Source organism: Chenopodium album, chromosome 23 (genome assembly GCF_948465745.1).
Source record: "Chenopodium album chromosome 23, dcCheAlbu1.1, whole genome shotgun sequence".
Lineage (NCBI taxonomy): Eukaryota > Viridiplantae > Streptophyta > Magnoliopsida > Caryophyllales > Amaranthaceae > Chenopodium > Chenopodium album.
The window spans coordinates 5,232,273-5,253,741 of NC_137856.1; the positions used below are offsets into that span (position 1 = coordinate 5,232,273).

At 40.7% G+C, this 21,469-nt stretch overlaps 2 protein-coding genes across 2 annotated transcripts; one reads left to right on the top strand and one right to left on the bottom strand.

Annotated features, from left to right (window-relative positions):
- The first annotated feature begins 8,016 nt into the window (after positions 1-8,016).
- Positions 8,017-8,988, top strand: LOC145606905 (uncharacterized). The gene is made up of 2 exons (XM_081662740.1): positions 8,017-8,091; positions 8,221-8,988. The coding sequence occupies exons 1-2, from the start codon at positions 8,017-8,019 to the stop codon at positions 8,986-8,988; spliced, it is 843 nt and encodes a 280-aa protein (XP_081518866.1).
- A 6,318-nt stretch (positions 8,989-15,306) lies between these two features.
- Positions 15,307-21,018, bottom strand: LOC145606906 (uncharacterized). The gene has a single exon (XM_081662741.1). The coding sequence runs from the start codon at positions 21,016-21,018 to the stop codon at positions 15,307-15,309; it is 5,712 nt and encodes a 1,903-aa protein (XP_081518867.1).
- Between the last annotated feature and the right edge of the window lie 451 nt (positions 21,019-21,469).

The window sequence follows — 21,469 nt, forward strand, 5'->3', positions numbered from 1 at the left end:
GAAGGCGCCCTAAAAAAACGAGAATTATATTTAGGGACGGAAGATGTATTATCTTGTCGTATATGATCTTATTGATTAACCTTAGCTTTGTCTTATCGTATCTTTATTAACTTTTGAGAAATTTGTGAAAAAGGACCTTTTAAGTGGTCGACTTTTTGAAAAGGACCTTTTAAGTTGTATTTTGTTTGTATGGGGTACTTGGGTGAGCAGTGAGCTTGCATGGTGGTCAACTGGTCAAGGCCGGAGCTCCGGCGTTAACTATCACGTGTTAGGGCCTGTTCACATTTACTGAATTGAGCTGAACTAAACTGATTGGAGCTAACCTGAACTAAACTGAACTGATTGGAGCTGAACTGAACTGAACTGAACTGAATTAAGCTGAAATGAATAATTTATGAGAAAGGGAAATTAAGAGCTGAACTGAACTGATTGGAGCTTAACTGAACTAAACTGAACTGAAATTAAGTAAATATGAACAGGCCCTTAGTCACGTGACTTTTTCTTATAAAAATTTCTACAAACTTCCCTCCTTTCCCGACCTAAGCGAAATTGAAGACAGAGCATTCAACGAAAGGGTATGGTCGGGAAAGTAGGGAAATTTGGGGAAATTTTAATTTAATTTTTTTTTTATATATAAAAAGTCATGTGACTAATAAGCGATAGTCAAAGCCGAAACTCTGGCGTTCACCACCACGCAAGCTCACCCAGTACCCCATACAAATAAAATACAACTTAAAAGGTCGTTTTTCACAAGCTTTCACTTAAAAGATCCTTTTTCAAAAATTCGACCACGTAAAAGGTCCTTTTTCACAATTTTCTCTTAACTTTTATCTTGTCTAAATTTTTTAAAACTTATCAACGTTGTATATACAAGTTTTATTTCTGAAAACATTAGCCTTTCAACTATAGACAAAGTCTGGAGAACACAACCTAATTTTAAAGATGAAGTTAATGATTAGGCAAGTATTTTTGCTGGAAATCTTGCTTATCATTCGTAGCATTGAAGGTGGTTTAAAATCATAGGAGCACTCTGCACTTGCAAAAGAAATCATGCATGTGCAACATATGCATAAAAATGAAGTTTTTCTGTTGGGTTCCCTTGTGATTTGAACAGGAAAATTGCTAGAATTCTGTTTCTTGATAGTGGAGGATTTTGAGAAACTTTGTCTGACAGAGGATGAGAACAAAGTTATTGGTGACAATTCTGATTTCACCGCTAATGATGAGACAATGACTCAAATTTCCTTAATGCTGAATGTTTGGAAGGTAAGAGATAATGTAGCAATAAGAATGGTTGAAACCAATCTTTATGTCTTACAATACGAGCAACTAGCAGATTTTTGTTACTATTGTGGATGACTAGATCATACAAACATCGAGTGTCAATTCTTTGAAGCAAGGGGTAATTTATGAGTATGGTCCATGGCTTAGAGCATCACCAAAGAAGCTTCCTCGTTTATCTGCCACTGAATGTGAGAAGGAGAGGTCATGGCTGTCCAGAATGAAGGATCAGAACACTACAAAACTGCCTGGGTATTATAATCCCAATGTCATATGGAAAGGCCCCCCAAGATCTGTTCGTAAACACTAAAAAACTTGATGAGCTCGCTCTTGGATATATAAACAGAAAGCAAAAGCTTCCCATCAGAGATCGAGAAATGAAATCAAGGTTTTTGATGATGATGGCATATGGAAAGAAGATGAGGAGGACCTAGAGAGGATTGTTCAAAGCTTCTACCAGAAACTTTTCACTGCAGGAACCTCCTCGGAGGAAGCATGTGAAACAGTTTTGGAATCGGTCGAAAAAGTCATAACTCCAGAGATTAATTCTGAGCTCTTGCGCCCATTTTCGAAAGATGAGATTTTTGAAGCTCTGAATCATATGCACCCCTGCAAAGCCCCTAGACTCGACGGTATGCATGCTATATTTTTTCAGAAATTTTGGCATATTGTTGGTGATGATGTGTCTAGTTATGTTAGTAATATTTTACAGGGTAATGCATCTATTACCTTGTAAATAATACTAACATTGTGCTTATCCCAAAAGTAAAATCCCCTACTCTGATGTCTGAATTTAGACCCATTGCTCTCTGTAATGTTATGTACAAAATAGCTTCAAAGGCCATTGTCATGCGCTTAAAATCTATTCTTCCTGGTATTGTTTCGGAAAATCAAAGTGCCTTTGTTCCGGGAAGACTCATCATGAACAATGCTCTCATTGCTTTGGAGTTATTCATACGATGAAAACGAGGTGTAAAGGGAAAAAAGGGTGGTGTCAATGAAACTAGACATGAGTAAGGTTTATGGCAGAGTCGAATGGAACTTTCTAGAAAAATTGCTCGTGAAGATGGGTTTTGCTGACAGATGGGTAAGGACTATTATGGATTGTGTGACTTCGGTTAAATATTCATTTATAGTCAATGGTGATGTGTGTGGTGCAATTTCTCCAACTAGAGGTCTCCGGCAAGGAGACCCTCTCTCTCCGTAACTTTTTATTCTTGTTGCAGATGCTTTTTCAGGTTTATTACGGAAAGCTTCGATTGATGGTTGTATTCATGGAGCTAAGGCTAGCTGGAATGGGCCGAAAATTTCTCATCTCCTCTTTGCAGATGACAGTCTTCTCTTTGCAAGAGCCAACCAAAAATAGTGTTTAAAAATTGTTGACATCCTCAACATATATGAACAAGCTTCCGAGCAGAAAATTAACTATGACAAATCGGAGGTCTATTTCAGTTAGGGAGTTGATATTGCAAGACAAGTGGAATTATTGAGCATTCTAGCAATGAGAAGGCTCGATGACAGGCTAAAGCCGTATCACCTAATCAAAAGTAATTCCTAAAACCACTAATTAATAATAGATAGGGAAGTAGGGTCGAATCCACAGGGAAACAAGTCTTTCTATTCCTAATTAATTATTATAATCTAAATTATCAAGTAACCAAGAGTTGTTGTTTAAAGGAACTATACTACGAAGAATATGAGTAGGGAGAAATAAAAGTAGGAGGAAATCAATGAATAAAAGATCTAGGGCATAGGTTCACCAACAAATAATATTCCGGGATGAAAGACAACAATCAATTAGCAATGCAAAAATTAACCAGATTATAAAGGGCTTTCGCTACGTATTATAATCACATAATTAATCTACCGGTATTAAATCGCATCTCTCGAATCTTGATTTAACCATTTATAAATTAACTTGCCTATTGAAACTAAGCCTAAACATCAATTCTCATCTCTTGAATCTCGAATCAATATTGCATAACTCATACAATTAAACCAGCGCTAATCTAATTGCATAGCATTAAATCAATCAATAGGAAATTAACCAAAACATCAACAATCAACAATAATAAATCATCCCTTAATATTAATTATGAATCCCCAAAAACCCTAGAGTTAAATTACTCGTGCATAGTTAAAACTAAACTAAACAAAGCAATTAAAATAAACATATAAAAACAAGAATTAAAATAAAGTAAATAATAATATTAAAACTAATTACAGCAAAGAGAACTAGAAAATTAAAAAGCAAAGTTTAAGAAAACTAAATAAAGCTAAATTATGAAACCTAATCAAAAAGTTGCATAAAAACATGAAAACTAAAAGAAACCAAAGTCAACTCTAACTAATTTCCAAGCTAAAGAGTTAAAACAAACTTTTAAATAAAACGGATGTTCGGTAATATTTACTGAACATCCGTTATAAAGTGACAATAAATGCGCAAAAGTTATATTAAAACGAACAAAAGTTACTCTGACATATAGAAGAATTATTTAAGCTTCAATTCATTGATAAATAAATTTAACAAAAGTGACACTAAGTTTGACAAAAGTGACACTAAATTTGACAAAAGTGAACCCGATGTACAGTAAATTACTGAAAACCGAGTGTATACAAAATTAAGAAATAAGCTAACCTCCCCCCTACGATACTACTACCCCTTTTAATATAATTCAAGCTCACCGACTTAAACAACTGGCTTTGTAACAATGGAAAGCCCAACTAATCAAGCACTCCCCACTTACAAATTTTTGGCTACACCCAAGTGTAGGCAAAATACCTGCACCCCCCCACCAAACGACACCGCTTCATTGCTAATGTCCTCTATCCCTCCAACAACGATCTCCATGCTTCCACCAACAACACAGCCCTCACTCACCCAGCCAACATCATCAACATAACGAATTATGAGCAGAACTAATAATCATATGAATCAAAAAGAAAAAACTGCATTTTTCGTAAATTTGTAAATTATTGCAAAAGGAACCCTACATCAAGCAAAAGGAGCAATAAATCAAACTCTAAATTGAAGCAGCAAACAGAGCAATTTCAAGCAAGAGACTATCGAGTTCACACGCACATCAATCAAGTTCGCTCGAAATTATCAGTTCAAGAAGCAAATCACGAGCCTGATCGTAACAATAACAAGCAAATAGTATGAAAATAGTAAAGAAAATCTAATCTGAAATCGCATAATTTTGTCAAGATGAAGTTTTGGATAGAATTGCAATGATGACAATTCTTAATTAGTTGTTGTGGTGGTGAATATAATGAGTCAAAAACAGTTATGATGACTAAGATAAGAGTATTACATTAGGAGGAGAAAGAAGGACATGAGTAAAGGTCAAACCGGCCACCATATAGAAGTTGATGAAAATGAACATATTTACTTTCTAAAATGTACAAATACAAATTGACCTCTGAGATGTATATTTTCATTTATGGTTCAACATAAATTTATAATCCTCGTATGCAAAAACATACTCCGTAAGTGTCAGTGACTCAGGGCCTGTTCTCTTACGTTGAAATTCAGTTCAGTTTAGTTCAGCTGAGTTCAGTTCAGTTCAGTTCAGCTCCTAATTTCCTTCTCTTATAAAATATTCATTTCAGTTCAACTGAGTTCAGTTCAGTTCAGCTAAGTTCAGTCAATGAGAACAGGCCCTCAGTGTATACAGTTGTGTACTTGTGTTTATGTGTTTTTTAGTGGAGTGATTTATTTATTTATTTTTAAGAAATAATTTATGTATGAACATTCATTGTTAATTTAAACATCCATCTATGTGTTTATGTGTTTTTTGAACCGGTGCCATTTTTTTAGTTTTTTTGGCATCCCTTAAATGAACACCGGTTCAAAACCGGTGCTATAAGGGGGATTTTTGAACTGGTGTTCTTTTATATTTATTGAATATAATAACATAAGTTTCAAATTGAAAATAAACATTTATCACAATAAAAATGAACATTTATCACAAAGAAAATGAACATATATATTCATTATATGTGCATAACCATATGTATTAATATCGTTTTCCGTAATAAAAATATCTATCAAAATGAAAATGCACGTACGTCTATGAATGAACATTTAATTATTTGAAAGTGAACATATGTATCTTACAAAATTAATAAACATTTACAAATATAAATATGCAATACCATTATTAGAAAATGAACATAATATAGGAATGAACACGTATTAAAATCTATATTAAAAAAAAATTAAAAGCCAAATGAATAGCTTTCTGTACGAGAACAATAGTTATAAGAGAACATTAGCTAATATCAAAATGATCATTAATTTCATACAGTTAAATATTTAGTTGGTGCATTACGAAAAGTTTCTATAAAGTTATTCCTTTTTTCTATATTTTAGATTTTATTTTTTTATAACTGATTAACTGTTTATCTTCATAAGGTTTGTAAATGTTCATTTCTGTAAGCGTAAATGTTCAATTTCTTTTATAAAGAGTATTGTATTCAAATTATATCTTGAATTGTTACACATTTTTGTAGAATTTTTTTTTGTTTCAAATACATCTTATAATTATGTTAATTTATATTATTAAATGTTGTCAAAAATTCATAATTAAATAAAATAAAAAAGAATTCATAACATTAACAAAACACGTTTCTAAAGTGTACATATCCTTCTTACCAATTGAACACCATCATTTCTCTCAGAAAAGATAAAAATTGAACATCACCATTTGATAAATTAAGTATAAAGAAAAGGAATATAAGATCATATGTATGGTTGTATCATTTTATAGCCATAAGATGTTCATTTTGTGTATTTTCGTTGATGCATATGTTCGTCTTCAACTTTATAATTTATTATTCTGTGTAATAGTGACAATTGTTTTTTTTTTATTTATTTTTAATTATCAATGCACATTATTTACAAAACGTGAATGAATTTCTATCAAAACTGAAATAACAAGATTATCAAAACAAAAATGAACATATATCAATTTGAAAATGAACATTTATTGATACGAAAATTATCAATATTGCAATATATACTACATATATTAAATGAATTGATCATGTATCCATATAAAAATGAACATTTACCAATATGAAAATGAATATTAATAAAAAAAAATACTATAATTATTTTTCCCCATTTACGAATTACGACAAATCTTCTTTCCAGATTTTGGAAAGAAAAAGAAAGTAGCTATGCTTATGATAATTTACTATTAGAAAGAGAAATTAAAATAGTATTAGAGACTAAAAATTTAAGAGAAACAAAAATTGTTGGGAAAACCGATGAACGAGATTTGTGTTGATTGAATATACCATGGAAATGACTAGTAGAAGAACAAATTACACACTTCTAAGTCACACATTAACACATAATCTGCCATCGTCGCCGACGGCGACTTTGAAGTATTCAAACGTTGGAGGTTTGGGAATTGAATGCAGGAGTGTAGAATAATGGAGCCATGGTGATAGTGTGGACAGTGTTCAATTGTCAAATCAGTACATGCTAGAAATCTCAATGTCGTCGACGAGCGATAATCACGATGATTTTGTGCAGCGTGTCATTTTGATGGGTATAACATAGGTAGTGGGGGTAGTGGGTGGCTAAACTCATCGTTTAAGAGGGAGTGTAGGTAGAGCGACATACACTAGAGTCTAGGGATAAATAATTACTCCCCACTAACATTATTCAGCGGAGAACGTACGCTCGCTCGATTGGGCTAGATTCCTCCTGATCGGGCCCGATCAACTTGGCAACGAACTCCCTTTGCTTGTGAGAATCTGGTTTCAGAGTTGGGCCTTGTTAATTTGAGCCCAAATTCTCAATTAGCTTGGTCCGTATTTCTTGCAGGAACATTGGACCTCTTTCGCTTAATCGAGCCCTTAATCACCCAATTACACTCTTCTAACTTGGTCTTGGGCTTAAAATATTTGGTTAAAAAATACGGTCCGACTCCAATGTCTTCGTAGTGGCTCAATAATCTCGAGAATTATCATAAATCTACAAATTCCTACAAAATAATACCAACTCTACAAAAACACTAGATTCCATATATTAGTAATAAAAATAGCTCCTTAGAGATCAAATGTGCATATAAATGACCGTGGGACGGAGGATAAAATTTTATATTTATATATATATATATATATATATATATATATATATATATAATAGACTTATCACTCGACAATCATGACAAATATTTGGGCATCCCGACCATCATCGAAAAATCTAAAACGATGGTGTTTTCGTCCTTGAAAGATCAGATTTGGAAGAAAATGTCCGGTTGGAAAGAGAAATTTTTATCGAGAACAGGGAAGGAGATTTTCCTAAAATATGTCATTCAAGCCATTCCTACCTACATTATGGGCGTGTATAAAATTCCAGTAGGGGTAATTGATGATATTCACGCTATGATATGATGTCTCGTTTTTGGTGGGGGCAAGAAAAGGATAAAAAAAAAAGGGTTCATAGGAAGAGTTGGAAAGACCTATGTACTCCTAAGTGTCTTGGGGGTATGGGGTTTAGGGATTTAAAGGTTTTCCACTCTTCTAAGTCGGCAAGCTTGGAGACTCGTAAGTAACCCGGATTCTCTTTTAAATAAGGTGATGAGCGCCGAATATTATACGAGTAAGAGTTTCCTTGAAGCTAACTTGGGTTATGGTGGGAGCTTCTCCCGGCGCTCCATATGGTCTTCATAGGCCCTGTTTAAGGAGGGGATGCTCTGGAAGATAGGATATGGGACAATGGTGGACATATGGAATGACCCTTGGGTCGATAATGGTGATAGCAGGTTTATTACCACCTCTGTTTCAAATGAGGTAACCTGAGTCAGTGAATTAATTAACCACTCCATTCACCAATGGGATATCCAACGTATAGAAAATATTTTCAATGCTTTGGATGTTTAGAGTAGACTTGCTATTGCCTTGTGTTCTTATGCTAATTAGGACTCTATAATGTGGGCTTTTGCAAATGACAGTTGCTACTCGTTTAAATCAGCATATATGTTAGGCAAATTATGTAATTTGGACTTGTTTCATAAGGCGTGGGTAGAGATATGGAAGCTGCAAGTCACTCCGAAGGTCCGCCACTTCTTATGGAGGGTATGCACAGGTACACTCCTGGTGCGCGCTTACCTCAAATACAGGCATATGACTGATCTAGACGACTACTCATGGTGCGTAGGTAGCCCCAAAACCGTATATTACGCCTTCTTCGACTGTCACACTGTCCGTGAGCTTTGGGTGGTGTGCGATTGTGTTGAGATGTCTCTTTGGCCAAATGGTATGTCTTTCTTGGATTTATTTGAGTCATGGAGCAAATTGGATGCTAAAAAAGTGAGTAGAGGTGCGATTCTATTGTGGAATCGAAGAAACGGAAAAATCTTCAATGATAAGGAAGTTTACCACCCAATTATCATTGAACAGCTAGCTATTGATTGCAACTCCTACATTAAAAAGATATATGGATGGGCTAAGAAGAAGTCATGCCGTAGCCCCAAGGTGTGGAATGCTCCACCAGAAGGCATTGTTAAAATCAAATGTGATGCCTCTTTGTGTGAAGACGGATGGGTCGGTTTGGCTGTGATTGCTAGAGTTGGAAGGGGGAAGTCCTTTTTGCTGCTACCAGAAGAACAAGAGCGCACTGGCCACCGATCAATGCGGAAGGGAAGGCGATTGGTTTGGCTGTTAAATTGGCTAAACGCTACAACTTGAAGGAAGTCATCATCGAATCGGATAGCCAAGTTCTTATTAATCGTCTATCCAAGGCTACAATCTTCTTCTCGGATCTAGATGTTATTTTAAATGATATTTTATCTTTTTGTATTTTCTTTTCTTTTGTTGTTTGGTGTCATGTTAAACGGGATGGTAATGTTGTTGCACATAATTTATTTAGCTCGTTTAACCCCTTATGGTCTGGGAAAACCATGCCCCTTGTGAAGTTTCTCCCTACATTTTGATAGACAAATCTAATATATATATATATATATATATATATATATATATATATATATATATATATATATATATATATATATATATATATATATATATATATATATATATATATAAAGGGGAATTTTTGAAGGAATTTTGTCTTCGATAAGTGCAATTACTAGATATATCAAGGATCACTATTATGGAGATAATAAGCTCATTCTCTTAGGTTGTCATCATTTGTTGCTAGACTATGAGCGATCATTTTTGGACTAGTCAAATAATCCAAAGCCCGCTAGAATGGATCCTATGAGGTCACACACAAGGGTATTGTGTTTAAACAAGTTAGAGACCTATTATTGGGCCTCATGAGAATATGACAAGCCATGTAAGGAGTAGAGCTAGTGTAGTTAGAAGTGGGCTAGGTGTTTGGGCTTCACATGGACTCTAATTATATATGTAATATAAATACAGGCCATGCCTAGGGTTGAAATTAAGTGACAATTCAACCATACAGTAAGTCGTAAAGCAAGCAACCAAACACCCTAACCTCTCTCTCACACGCCTCTTTCTTCCTCCCCTTTGTTCGTATGGACACCGACACACGGTGGACACATGGTGGTGGTGATGGTTCGTGGCTCGCTTGTCCTTTCCTCTCTGTAGAAGGTTGATTGAAAGGTTCAATCACGACTAACTAGCATTAGTGGAGGTTTAATCTGTGCCCGTGGACCAAGTAGAGGAATCACCATTGAGGTTCTTTATCTCCCATTGTTCTTGCTCAATCGCATATGGATCGGAATCACGCTTCAAAGGTATAATTACTTGTTCTTTATGCGTTGTGCATTAGATATTGGAATTAGGTACTGTATGAATATGATTCATGTTTATTCTGCAATTAGTACCTATAAACTCCTACGGTTTTTTCTTGAGTTTTTAGAGAGCCACGTAGGATTTAATCTAATATATATATATATATATATATATATATATATATATATATATATATATTATATATATATATATATATATATATATAAAGGGGAGTTTTTCCCCGAGTTTTTAGAGAGCCACGTAGGATCTAATTTTTCTCAGCGCGCCATGTAGGATTATAAATCTTAGTATTAGCCAATTAAATAAGAAATTATTAATTTCTTTTAGAATTAAATAATTCAAATGCCACGTAAGCAAAATTGGCGATTGGGATTTTTAAGTTTAAATTAATTAAATATTATCTTTTAATATTAGGAATTTTATCTAAATATATAACAAATTTTAGCTCATAAATACAAAAAAATAAAAAATAAAAGAAAAAATTCAAACAAACCGTGCATCGCACGAGCTTCATCTAGTTTTTTATATAAGGCACCTAAAACGTTTCTTCAAAAAACAAAGTAGATACGGTTAAAATATGTCAATTTTTTCTGCATCAAAAAAAAATATGTCAATTTTTTTAAGTTTTTTTTTTAATTTTTTTATAGTGGATATTTACTAATACATGTTAACAGAATTATATAACAAACTAGATAAAAATAAGGTTTCAAAAAATAAATAAATATTAATAATACAAAAAGATAAGCTTAGATTGCCACGTCTATAAGGGATTGAGCTACTAATCCGAGTTTAATTGCCAATTGTTTTGTTATAAGAATGGGTTCTATCGTCATTATCAACTCACATTGCATAACATAAACTCAACCAACTTAATTTCCAATTGTTACTAATTTTACTATTCACAAGCTCAACCAACTTAGTTAACAATTGTTACTAACTTACTATATATCACATAGTATAGATTACTAGGTGTTTCTGCAAAAGAATTTCGGATTTGAGTTGTAGGGGAGCTCGTTCGTCTGGTCCAACCGAGTCCTGCAAAACAATGGAAGTCAACTGCCTCGGGGGGTGTTCCCGAGAAAGCCCCTCCGACGGTCAAGTCAGTAAAACTGTGTTTAGAGAGAGAGAATTCTCAGAGAGAGAGTATATGTGGAAGAAATTAATTACCCGGTTAATCTGTCAAGATTAGTATTTATAAGAGAGGATTGGCTAATTTGATTAGGGTTAGGATTAGGGTTTCTGGCCGTTCTGGGCCGTGTCAGGCCCTGTTGGGCTGTATTAGGGTTTCTCGGGATGCGTGCTGTGCATAATGATTGAATTTTCCTGTTTAGGGTTCGACTAAGGGTAATTTGGTAATTTCTGTATTAAATGACCGTGGGCCCACAGGGGGTCCAAACATTAGCCTCGCGACAAAGTCGTAAAGAGCACCCTGCGGTTTGGGAATTTGTCGGAAAAAATCGACGAAATTAACTGTGTTCGAGGCACGTCTTCGTAAAAGTATAATAATAATAATTTTTTTTTTTTTTTTTTTTTTTTTTTTTTTTTTTTTTGACAATCGAGCCACCTGTTGGGCGCTGATGCTGCCTGGCAGGCATCGAGCACACCTGCTGGGCGCTGATGCTGCCTGGCAGGCAGCTAGCTGATGCTGCCTGGCAGGCAGCTTGCTGCTGCTGGGCGCTGATGCTGCCTGGCACGCAGCTAGCTGCTGCTGGGCGCTGATGCTACCTGGCACGCAGCTTGCTGCTGCTGGGCGGTGATGCTGCCTGGCAGGCAGCTTGCTGCTGCTGGGCGCTGATGCTGCCTGGCAGGCAGCTTGCTGCTGCTGGGCGCTGATGCTGCCTGGCACGCAGCTAGCTGCTGCTGGGCGCTGATGCTGCCTGGCACGCAGCTTGCTGATGCTGCCTGGCAGGCCTACGCTTGCTGGGCTATGATGCCTAGCATGCTTACAAGTGTGTGTGGCACAATTCCCTTGCATGGGTAACAAGTGTCTGTGACACCATTCTCTTGCATGAATAGCAAGTGTCCTTTGGCTCATTTTTCGAGGCAAGAATTTCAAGTTATATAGCCATATAAACACCATATTTCTCACTCACAATTTCATTCACAATTTCATTCTCAAAAGGAATTCTAGTGAGAGAAAGTAGTGAGAGAAAGTAGTAAGCAAAGTAGCGAGAGAAAGTTAGTGAGAGAAAGCGTTTGCAACGCTGTTTGGTGGAAGGAAAGCTTGTGTGCTCTCGTTCGGAGGTAGTCGAGGCGGTGATCGTGATTTAGCATCAACCGGAGCTTCATTTAATTGCAAGACACTACACTTTAAGGTACACCCTTGTTCTTTTACGCTTTCTTTCTTTAATGGCATCATCGTCAAGTTCTTCTAGCATTAGACAACCATGGTGGGTTGAACAAGGTGAACCCGCCGTGGAAGTAGCACAAGATTGTTCTGCTAACTCTAGTATCCCCTATGCCGATGTTTTGCCAGATTTCCCTGGCGGGTCTCCGTACTCGTCTTATGAGGAGGACTATGGTCCGGGTGAGGTGACTGTGGCCTTCTCAGAGGGGGATGGTTTATTTAGGAGGAACCTTGAGAATGGTGTAGTTAGAGTGACGGAGGCTGCTGAAGACCAGGGCAACGAAGAGCACAATTACCAGGGCAACGTGCAACCACTTGGGAAAGGTTTAGAGGCCTATGGGTTGAGGGCGGTATTTCAAGAAAGAATCCGCCTAGGCCAAATCTCACGGTCAATGATTGAGCAGTATGGTGTGACCGGCCAATACGTGGGGTATGCTCCTGAAGATGGGGACACTCCCGCGACTCCACCTCCGATGTGTACCGCCGTATATTGGTGTTTACTGAGGCAAGGAATGCGCTTTCCCCTTCACCCTTTTGTCAGGCTTTTGTTACGGGAGTACAACTTAGCCATTTGCAATTTGACGCCTAACTCTTGGCTAAAAGTGTACTCTTTTTTGGTGGTTTGTGCCATGATAAAGCATACTCCAACTTTAACGCTTTGGAGAAACTTGTTCAGATTGACTCCCTCCAAAGATTCAAATTTTGGTCCCGGCTGGTGGGCCTTTCGCATCCGCACAGGCTACAAAGTGGTGCTCGACCAACAGTCAAATGTTAAAAATTGGCGGGGCCAGTTTATGTTTGTTTATTGTCGTACTTGGGACATCCCATTGGTCCCGAATTTAGGGGAACCCAACTTGAGTTTAAATTTTGACGTTCCACCCATGAACCGGAAGGAAGCTGTAGTTGCCCTTTTGTTGGAAACTAAGGGTCTCGTGGTCAATGGCGATGCTGTTCAATTACCCATGAATTGGATACCCAACCGAGCCTTTCTAGAAGATGAAAGGAAACTTTGTACAATTGGCCTTGGCTTCCGCTCAGAGGGTATGCTAGAGGGGGGTCTTCCGCACATGTTTTAATTATATACACCTCTGTGTTGTTGTTTTAACTTTTTCCTACTCTTGTGCAGGACTCATGGATTCAGAAGCATTGAAGACCCAGAAAGCCCTTGCCCTGCAAGCTGCCGCGGTGAGGAAGCTACTAAAGAAAGGAACCAGGAATATACCTCCCCCACCCTTGGTAAGCTATCTTTGTCGACTTTGATGCATTTGATGGTTTGAATCTCATTGACCTGTCATTTTTGTAGAGAGAAAGGGGGAAAGTTGCTTCAGCTCCGGTGGTGATACCAGGGCACAGCTCTAGTACGGCCCCTGAAGATTACCAAGCACAACCTTCAGTAATGCTTGAAGGCAATGACCAGATGGTGCCATCCCCTCAGCAGATGGCGCCCTCCCCTCAGCGTCCGCCAAGCCCTAAAAGGAAAAGGCGCAATGACGGGAGTGGCTCATCTAGTAGGGCCCCGTTTTGGGACCTCGACAGCTCCGGAAGAGAGGCTCGCGCTGAATCGGCACTAGGTCACCTTTACTCGACTGTTGATGCCGACCACTTCAAAGGCTTGGATCACGAGGTAGAGTTCAAGATTATGCAGCAATCATGGGCTGAGGTTTGTGCCCGTCTTTTTCCTTACTGTTAGTTTTACTGTTTTGCCGTGATTAACATGCCTTTATTTCATCATTTTCAGTATTCGGTACGGGCCGCCGCGTTTGCACAGCGAGGGCTTATGGTCACAGGCCTAGCTAAGGAAAACCATGCACTCATGCAGGAGGTTGATTCGCTTAAGGAGCAAGTTGCCAGCCTACGGTTGCAGCTTGAAGAGGTGACGAGCCTTAAGGCCAAGGCTATCACGAAGAAGCTCCAGCTCAGAAAAGAAAAGAATCAGCTCAAGGAACAGCTGAAGACGGCTCTAGGGGAGTTGGAATCTGCCAAGGAAAAGTTGGCCAACGTTGAAGAGCAGTTGAGGGCGACTGGTGCCACCCAAGAAGAGATAGCAAAGGCTTGGCTCCAAACAACTGACGGTCGGGCCCACCTTGAAGAAGAGTGCGTCGAAGCTAACGAGTTAGGGCAAGAGACAGGAGTCCGTCGTCTTCAGGATGCCTTTGAACTCGTTCACCCCAACTTTCAATTTGAGCCTCTCTACGGCAAATACCAAGAAATCCTCCAAAGCGAGCTTGATGAGATGATGAAGAACTTCTCGTTTTGTGATGAGGGCCAAGGTAGTCAAGCCCAAGAGCTTCAACCAACTGCTGATCAACCTCCCGTGGGCGGCAATCGATATCATGTGCTGAAACAGGGTGGTTCTAAGGATGATTCCGAGGATGATGCTTCTAGCTCTCATTCTCATCATGACTAGTTTCCTTTTTATTGCTTTTTCTTTCTCCTGTATCCATTTATTTATTTCTAAGTAGTTTTGTATTTAAAGAAACATCAATGAAGAAACAGATTGTTCTGGCTCACTTATGTTTACTTGTATTTATTATGCTTGATGCCCTTTGGGGCGGCCGAGCCCCTTGAGTGGGCGATGATGTGTTTGGTGCCCCCTTGGGGCTAATGAGCCCCTTGGATGGGCGATATATGTTCGGTGCCCCTTGGGGCTAATGAGCCCCTTGGATGGCCGATGATGGTAAACTTGTAGTTTAGTGGTAAAATGGAAGTGAAAATTCTGAATGGAAAATACGAAGTTTGCTACGAAGTTTGCTATTAATGGAAATTGATTACTATCGTGGCAACAAATGCACTTATTCTATGACCAAACGTCTTACGATGATGAAATGTTCACATAGCCTCTATATGTAGTACCCATGCCCCCATTACATCGTGTAAGTGTTGAAAATAAACTAAATTGAATACCGAAAAATATGAATTCAAACATAAAACCTTCTAAGGTTCTCCGCGTTCCATGGCCTTTCTAAGGCTTTGCCTTCGGGAGACTCCAGGCGGAAGGTCCCTTTTGCAACTTGTTCTGTGACTTTATAGGGCCCTTCCCAGTTGGGGGATAACTTTCCTAGCTCGGGTTTGCGGCCTGTAGCTTCTATATTGCGTAGCACCCAATCTCCTACTCCAATTTGCTTCTCCTTGACCCTCCTATTGAAGTGACGGGTCATTTTCTGTTTTTGTGCAATTGATCTGAGTAGGGCGTTGCCCCTTATTTCAGGCAATAGGTCTAAATCCATGCTTTTGTTTGCTTCATTCATCTTATAATCGTAGAATGTGATCCTGGGCGATGGAATCCCTATTTCGACTGGTAGCACAACCTCGCTGCCATAAACAAGAGTGAACGGGGTTTGGCCCGTTGCATCTTTCGGAGTTGTTCTAGCTGACCATAGAACACCTGGTAGGTCATCGACCCATGACCCTTTGGCCCCTTCTAACATCGTTTGTAGGCCGTGGAGTATGATTTTGTTTGCGGCCTCAGCTAGGCCATTCGCTTGAGGGTGAGATACAGCACTAAAGTTTGTGTGTATTCCAAACCTCTCGCAATACTCAACAGTCGGTCGACTATAGAATTGTCTTCCATTGTCTGATACGAGACTTCTAGGAACGCCAAACCTTGTGATGATGTTGCGCCATATGAACTTTTGAATTTGCTTATCAGTGATTGAGGCTAGGGGTTCGGCCTCGATCCACTTAGTGAAATAGTCTATGGCGACCATGAGGAATCTTCTCTGCCCCGAAGCTGCTGGGAATGGTCCGAGCAAATCCATGCCCCACTTATCAAACGGTAGGGTGGCGATGATAGTTTGTAATGGGCTCGAGGGGAGCCTTTGCACATTGGCGAACTTCTGACACTTGTCACACTTTTGCACTAATTTGGTCGCATCCTCCCTTAGGGTAGGCCAATAAAATCCCGTTCTTAGTGCTTTGCCTGCTATGCACCGAGCCCCTTGATGACTTCCACAAGCTCCTTGGTGTATTTCTCGTAGCACATAGTCTCCATCTTCTGGGGTGATGCACTTCAGTAGGGGATGAGTATACGACTTCTTGTATAGATTTCCTTCGTGCCAAACGAACCATTCTGCTCGTTTCTTAATTGTGTCGGCCTCTTTAGGATCTTCTGGGAGTTTGTTGTCTCGCATGTAGTGCACTATTTGATCCATCCAAGTATTGGACCGGTCCAAGTAGTGAACTGCAGGTGCATTGATGCTTGGTTGTTTGAGAACTTCCCAGATTATAGAGCGAGGGCCGAGCCCCTGGGCGGAACTAGCCATTCGTGCAAGGGCATCAGCCTGTTGATTATCTGCCCTTGGAAGATGCTTGATCTGAAATTCCGATAACGGTGAAGCAGTTTCTTTGACCTTGTTGAGATACATGCGCATGCTATCTTCCTTGGCCTCGAATTCCCCTAGGACTTGGCTCACGATCAATTGGGAGTCAGAGAAGGCATGAACTGCCATGGCTCCTGCCACCTGGCACAGCTCTAGGCCCAAGATGAGGGCCTCATATTCAGCCTCATTGTTTGAGGCGTTGAAGTCGAACTTGACTGCATACTCAAACTTTTCGTTGCTCGGCGACATGATCAGAATGCCGGCTCCGCTTCCTGTCTTGGAAGAGGAGCCATCTACATATATTTGCCATGGTTTGGATCCATCATCAGCAGGGCGATGAGTGCATTCGGCGATGAAATCTGCTAGGGCTTGTGCTTTAATTGCCCTTCTAGGCTCATACTCAAGACCGAAATCTGCAAGCTGGTCTGCCCAATCTGTCATTCTATTTGAGTGGTTTCTCCCTTCGATTGCCTTCTTTATAGGATGGCTAGTCAAAACTTTAATGGGATGAGACTGAAAGTATGGCTTCAGCTTTCGACTTGCCATGACTAGGGCGAACACCAACTTCTCAATTTGGGAATACTTTGATTCTGCTCCTCTGTAAGCATGGCTGACAAAATATACCGGGTGTTGTGATCTATCCCTCTCAGCAACTAATACTGCGCTAGAAGAGTATTCAGATATAGCCAAATATAAGAACAATGTCTCCCCAGGCAAAGGGGAAACCAACTTGGGAAGAGAGGCCAAGTGTTCTTTTAGCTGTTGGAAGGCGATCTCAGCTGCTGCGTCCCATTGGAACACTTTTCTCTTGAGGGTGTTGAAAAAAGATAAGCTCTTGTCTGCCGATTTGGAAAGAAACCTGCCCAAGGCGGCTATGCATCCGGTCAGCCTCTGTACCTCCTTTACACTTCTAGGGGTTTGCATATCCAAGATGGCTCTGATTTTGTCGGGGTTAGCTTCAATGCTCCTTTCATCAACAAGGAAGCCAAGGCATTTGCCGCCCTTGACTCCAAACACACACTTTCTGGGATTTAACTTCATCCCATATTTTCTCAATGTCGCAAGCGTTTCGACCAAGTCTGTGACATGGTCTTTCTCGTAGCGACTCTTTACTATCATGTCATCAACGTAGGCTTCGACGTTTCTCCCTAATTGCCCTTCGAAGATTTTGTTGATGAACCTCTGGTATGTGGCTCCAGCATTTTTGAGGCCGAAAGGCATGGCCTTGTAACAATATACTCCTTGGTTAGTGATGAATGCGGTATGTGGCTGGTCATCTTCTGCCATGGGGATTTGATGATATCCCGCATTTGCATCCATGAAGCTGAATAGAGCATGTCCAGCCGTTGAATCCACAAGCTTGTCTATTTTAGGGAGAGGATGGTCATCTTTGGGGCACGCCTTGTTTAAGTCAGTGAAATCGACGCACATCCTCCATGCCCCAGAGGGTTTCTTCACCAATACAACATTCGCAAGCCAATCCGTATACTGACATTCTTTAATGAACCCTGCTTCGAGTAGCTTCTTTACCTCCGCTGCAGCTGCTGCAGTGCGCTCGGGGCCTTGATGCCTCAACTTTTGTTTAACAGGCTTGTAGCCTAGCTTGATGTTCAAGCGATGAGTCATAATGGCAGGGTCTATGCCGGGCATCTCGTCTACTGAGTAGGCAAAGACATCGCGATGTGCCTTAAGCACATTGATTATTTGAGTGCGCAATGCAGCGTCAATATTTGTTCCGACCCGCACCGTTTCTTCTGCGGTGCCGATGACTTCTTCCTTATCTTCTTCTATGGGTTGGGGTTTGTCTACCCCTCTCGATTCTTCAGTGAAAAGGACGGAAGGGTCGGTCATTTTGTTCTTCTTTGATGGTTCCGCGGGTGCTTCTGATGCTCGCTTCAAGCTATTGACGTAGCATTCTCTAGCGGATCCTTGGTCTCCATATACTTTCCCAACTGTTCCATATTCAAGTTCGAATTGCATGAGCAGCTGATAGACTGATATAGCCGCCTTTACCTTGTTCAATAATGGTCGTCCGAGTATGACATTGTAGGGCAAGGGTGTGTCCACCACCAAAAAGTGGGTGATCACCGATCTACCTTTCCCTTTGGGACCAAGTCGAACTGGTAAACGAATTGTTCCTTTGGGAAAGACGGACTGTCCCCCGAAGCCGATTAAGGGTCTGTCTACGGGCGCTAAATCTTCTTCGTTGTATTTCAAACGCCTCAAGCAATCAAGGGTGATGAGGTCTGCTGATGACCCGCTGTCGACGAGCACTCGACTAACTCTGAAGTTGGCAATTTTCATTTCAATGACCAAGGGGTCGTCGTGGGGGACTTGCAAAGGGCGTTCTGGCTTTCCCCCGAACGTCATGATAGGCGAAGAGGGCGTTGAAGTGGGTGCGACCTTGAGCACTTGATGTTGCAAGGTTCGTAGGTTGTCTTTTGCTTTGTTCATTGAACCTCCGAGTGCCAGGCCACCGGCAATGACCGCGACATGTCCACCGGTGTCATCGCTACGAGTCTCTTTTGCCCTTTCTTTCTCCTTGTTGGAGCGGTCAGATTCTTTAAGGTATCTGTTAAGTTTTCCTTCGTCAGCAAGTTGATCAAGAGCTTTCTTTAACTCCCTACAATTCCTTGTGGTATGCCCGCATTCGCGATGATACTCGCACCAGAGTCTCTTGTCCCTCTTCTCTTCAGGGGTTCGAACTACAGGGGGCCTTGGCAACATGTTTTTCTCTTTGATATCCAGGTAGATCTCTCGACGATTACGGTTGTACCGAGGGTCGTTACCATGATCTGTGATCAGGTTGGATCGTTTGGATGGTTGGCTCCGTGAAGGTTCATCCTCATGTTTCCTTTTTTTCTCTGGTGGATTAATTTCACGGCTTGTGCCACAAACTTCCCAGGCTTGTATGTTCTTGTGTGCCCGTTCCATGGCTTCAGTGAGGGTTGAAACCCCCGACTCGATCAGCTTAAATTTGAAATCCGTGGAACTCAGCCCGACCAAAAAGGTTGTTAGGGCTGTCTCATCTGGTAAGTTTTGAATTTTCAAAGATTCTTGATTGAACCTTCGTATATAGTTCTGCAAGGTCTCCGTCTTCCCTTGTGTTACAGCCATCAGATTGACACTTGTTTTCTTCTGTCTTGCTGCGTGCTTGAAACGATTAACAAACACACGTTCCAAGTCTTGGTAGCTATGGATGCTACCTTTAGGCACACACTTTTGGAACCACAACAAGGCTTGTCCCTTTAGAGTGGTGGGGAAGTACTTACACCATGTGGCCTCGCAACTTGTTTGTACACTCATTTGCGCGGCATATGCGGCTAAGTGCTCATCAGGATCAGTATTTCCAGCGAAAGGCTCTATGGTAGGCATCTTGACCTTGTCCACTTTTGGTGCATTCATTAGTTCCTGGCTCAATGGGGTTAGCGGCATGGACAAATGTGACGGCAACCGTGGTGGCTGCTCATCTTGGTCTCGAGTTCTTCCTTCTTCCAGAGGTCTATGGCTTGTATGACGAGATATGGGATCTCGCTCAGATCTGTCCTGCCTTGGAGGATCTTCTGATTCTCCTACATCTTCTCGACGAGAAGGTGACCGTTGATCAGGCGATCTCGGACTCCGGCTTCGTCTACGACTCCGTGCCCTATTCTCCTCGTTTTCGCGTGCTTGGCGTTGCTCAATTATTCTACGCCTATTAATGAGTTCTCGGGCATCCATCTCGCGCCGTTGTAAGCGCATCTCATTAATGAGTTGTCTTGCATCTGGGTCTCTAACCCGGTTTGCCGCTTCACCCTCCCTCCGGCGTCGGCTTGCGGTAGAGTGCCGGCTGGATTCTACGCGGACAGGTGATATAACAGGCCGATCATGAGGAGGTCGACAACGGTTTCCAGATCTACTGAGGGCGGACCTAGTAATACCGAGGGGCTGTGCCCTACAGCTGTGTCCTCCACTCCGTCGGGAAACATTGTGGGGCTGTGCCCTTTGATTGTTCCGCGACGCTTGACGTCCTGGGTCTTGTGGTGGCCGGTGAGAGGGTCCAGCTTGGTTGTTTTTCACAGCTTCGGTTAGTTGTCTAAGGGTATCCTGGAGAGTTGTGTTGAACTGCTCGGTCAGCTTTTCTAGATCTTGCCTAGTCACAGGTTGCTGATTTCCTTGATCAACGGGTTGTTCAACCTCCATGTTGTCACCTTCATCTTCACGGTTAGATTGTGGGTTGTTCCGCGGCTTACGAGGTGGGCGTGCCTGAACTTGGGTTTGATTCTGCCCACCAGCGTTTTGGGAAGGATCGGTTCGACGAGTGGTAACCATGACTTTTTGTTTGACGAATCCCCACAGACGGCGCCAATTGTTTCTGCAAAAGAATTTCGGATCTGAGTTGTAGGGGAGCTTGTTCGTCTGGTCCAACCGAGTCCTGCAAAACAATGGAAGTCAACTGCCTCGGGGGGTGTTCCCGAGAAAGCCCCTCCGACGGTCAAGTCAGTAAAACTGTGTTTAGAGAGAGAGAATTCTCAGAGAGAGAGTATATGTGGAAGAAATTAATTACCCGGTTAATCTGTCAAGATTAGTATTTATAAGAGAGGATTGGCTAATTTGATTAGGGTTAGGATTAGGGTTTCTGGCCGTTCTGGGCCGTGTCAGGCCCTGTTGGGCTGTATTAGGGTTTCTCGGGATGCGTGCTGTGCATAATGATTGAATTTTCCTGTTTAGGGTTCGACTAAGGGTAATTTGGTAATTTCTGTATTAAATGACCGTGGGCCCA

What these genes read in the sequence shown, in the direction of transcription:
- LOC145606906 (XM_081662741.1), bottom strand. Translation starts at nt 21,018, where the DNA reads ATGGTTACCACTCGTCGAACCGATCCTTCCCAAAACGCTGGTGGGCAG.
- LOC145606905 (XM_081662740.1), top strand. Translation starts at nt 8,017, where the DNA reads ATGGTGGACATATGGAATGACCCTTGGGTCGATAATGGTGATAGCAGG. An exon ending in CCACCTCTGTTTCAAATGAG is followed by an intron (nt 8,092 to 8,220) that starts GTAACCTGAGTC and finishes TATGCTAATTAG; the next exon opens with GACTCTATAATGTGGGCTTT.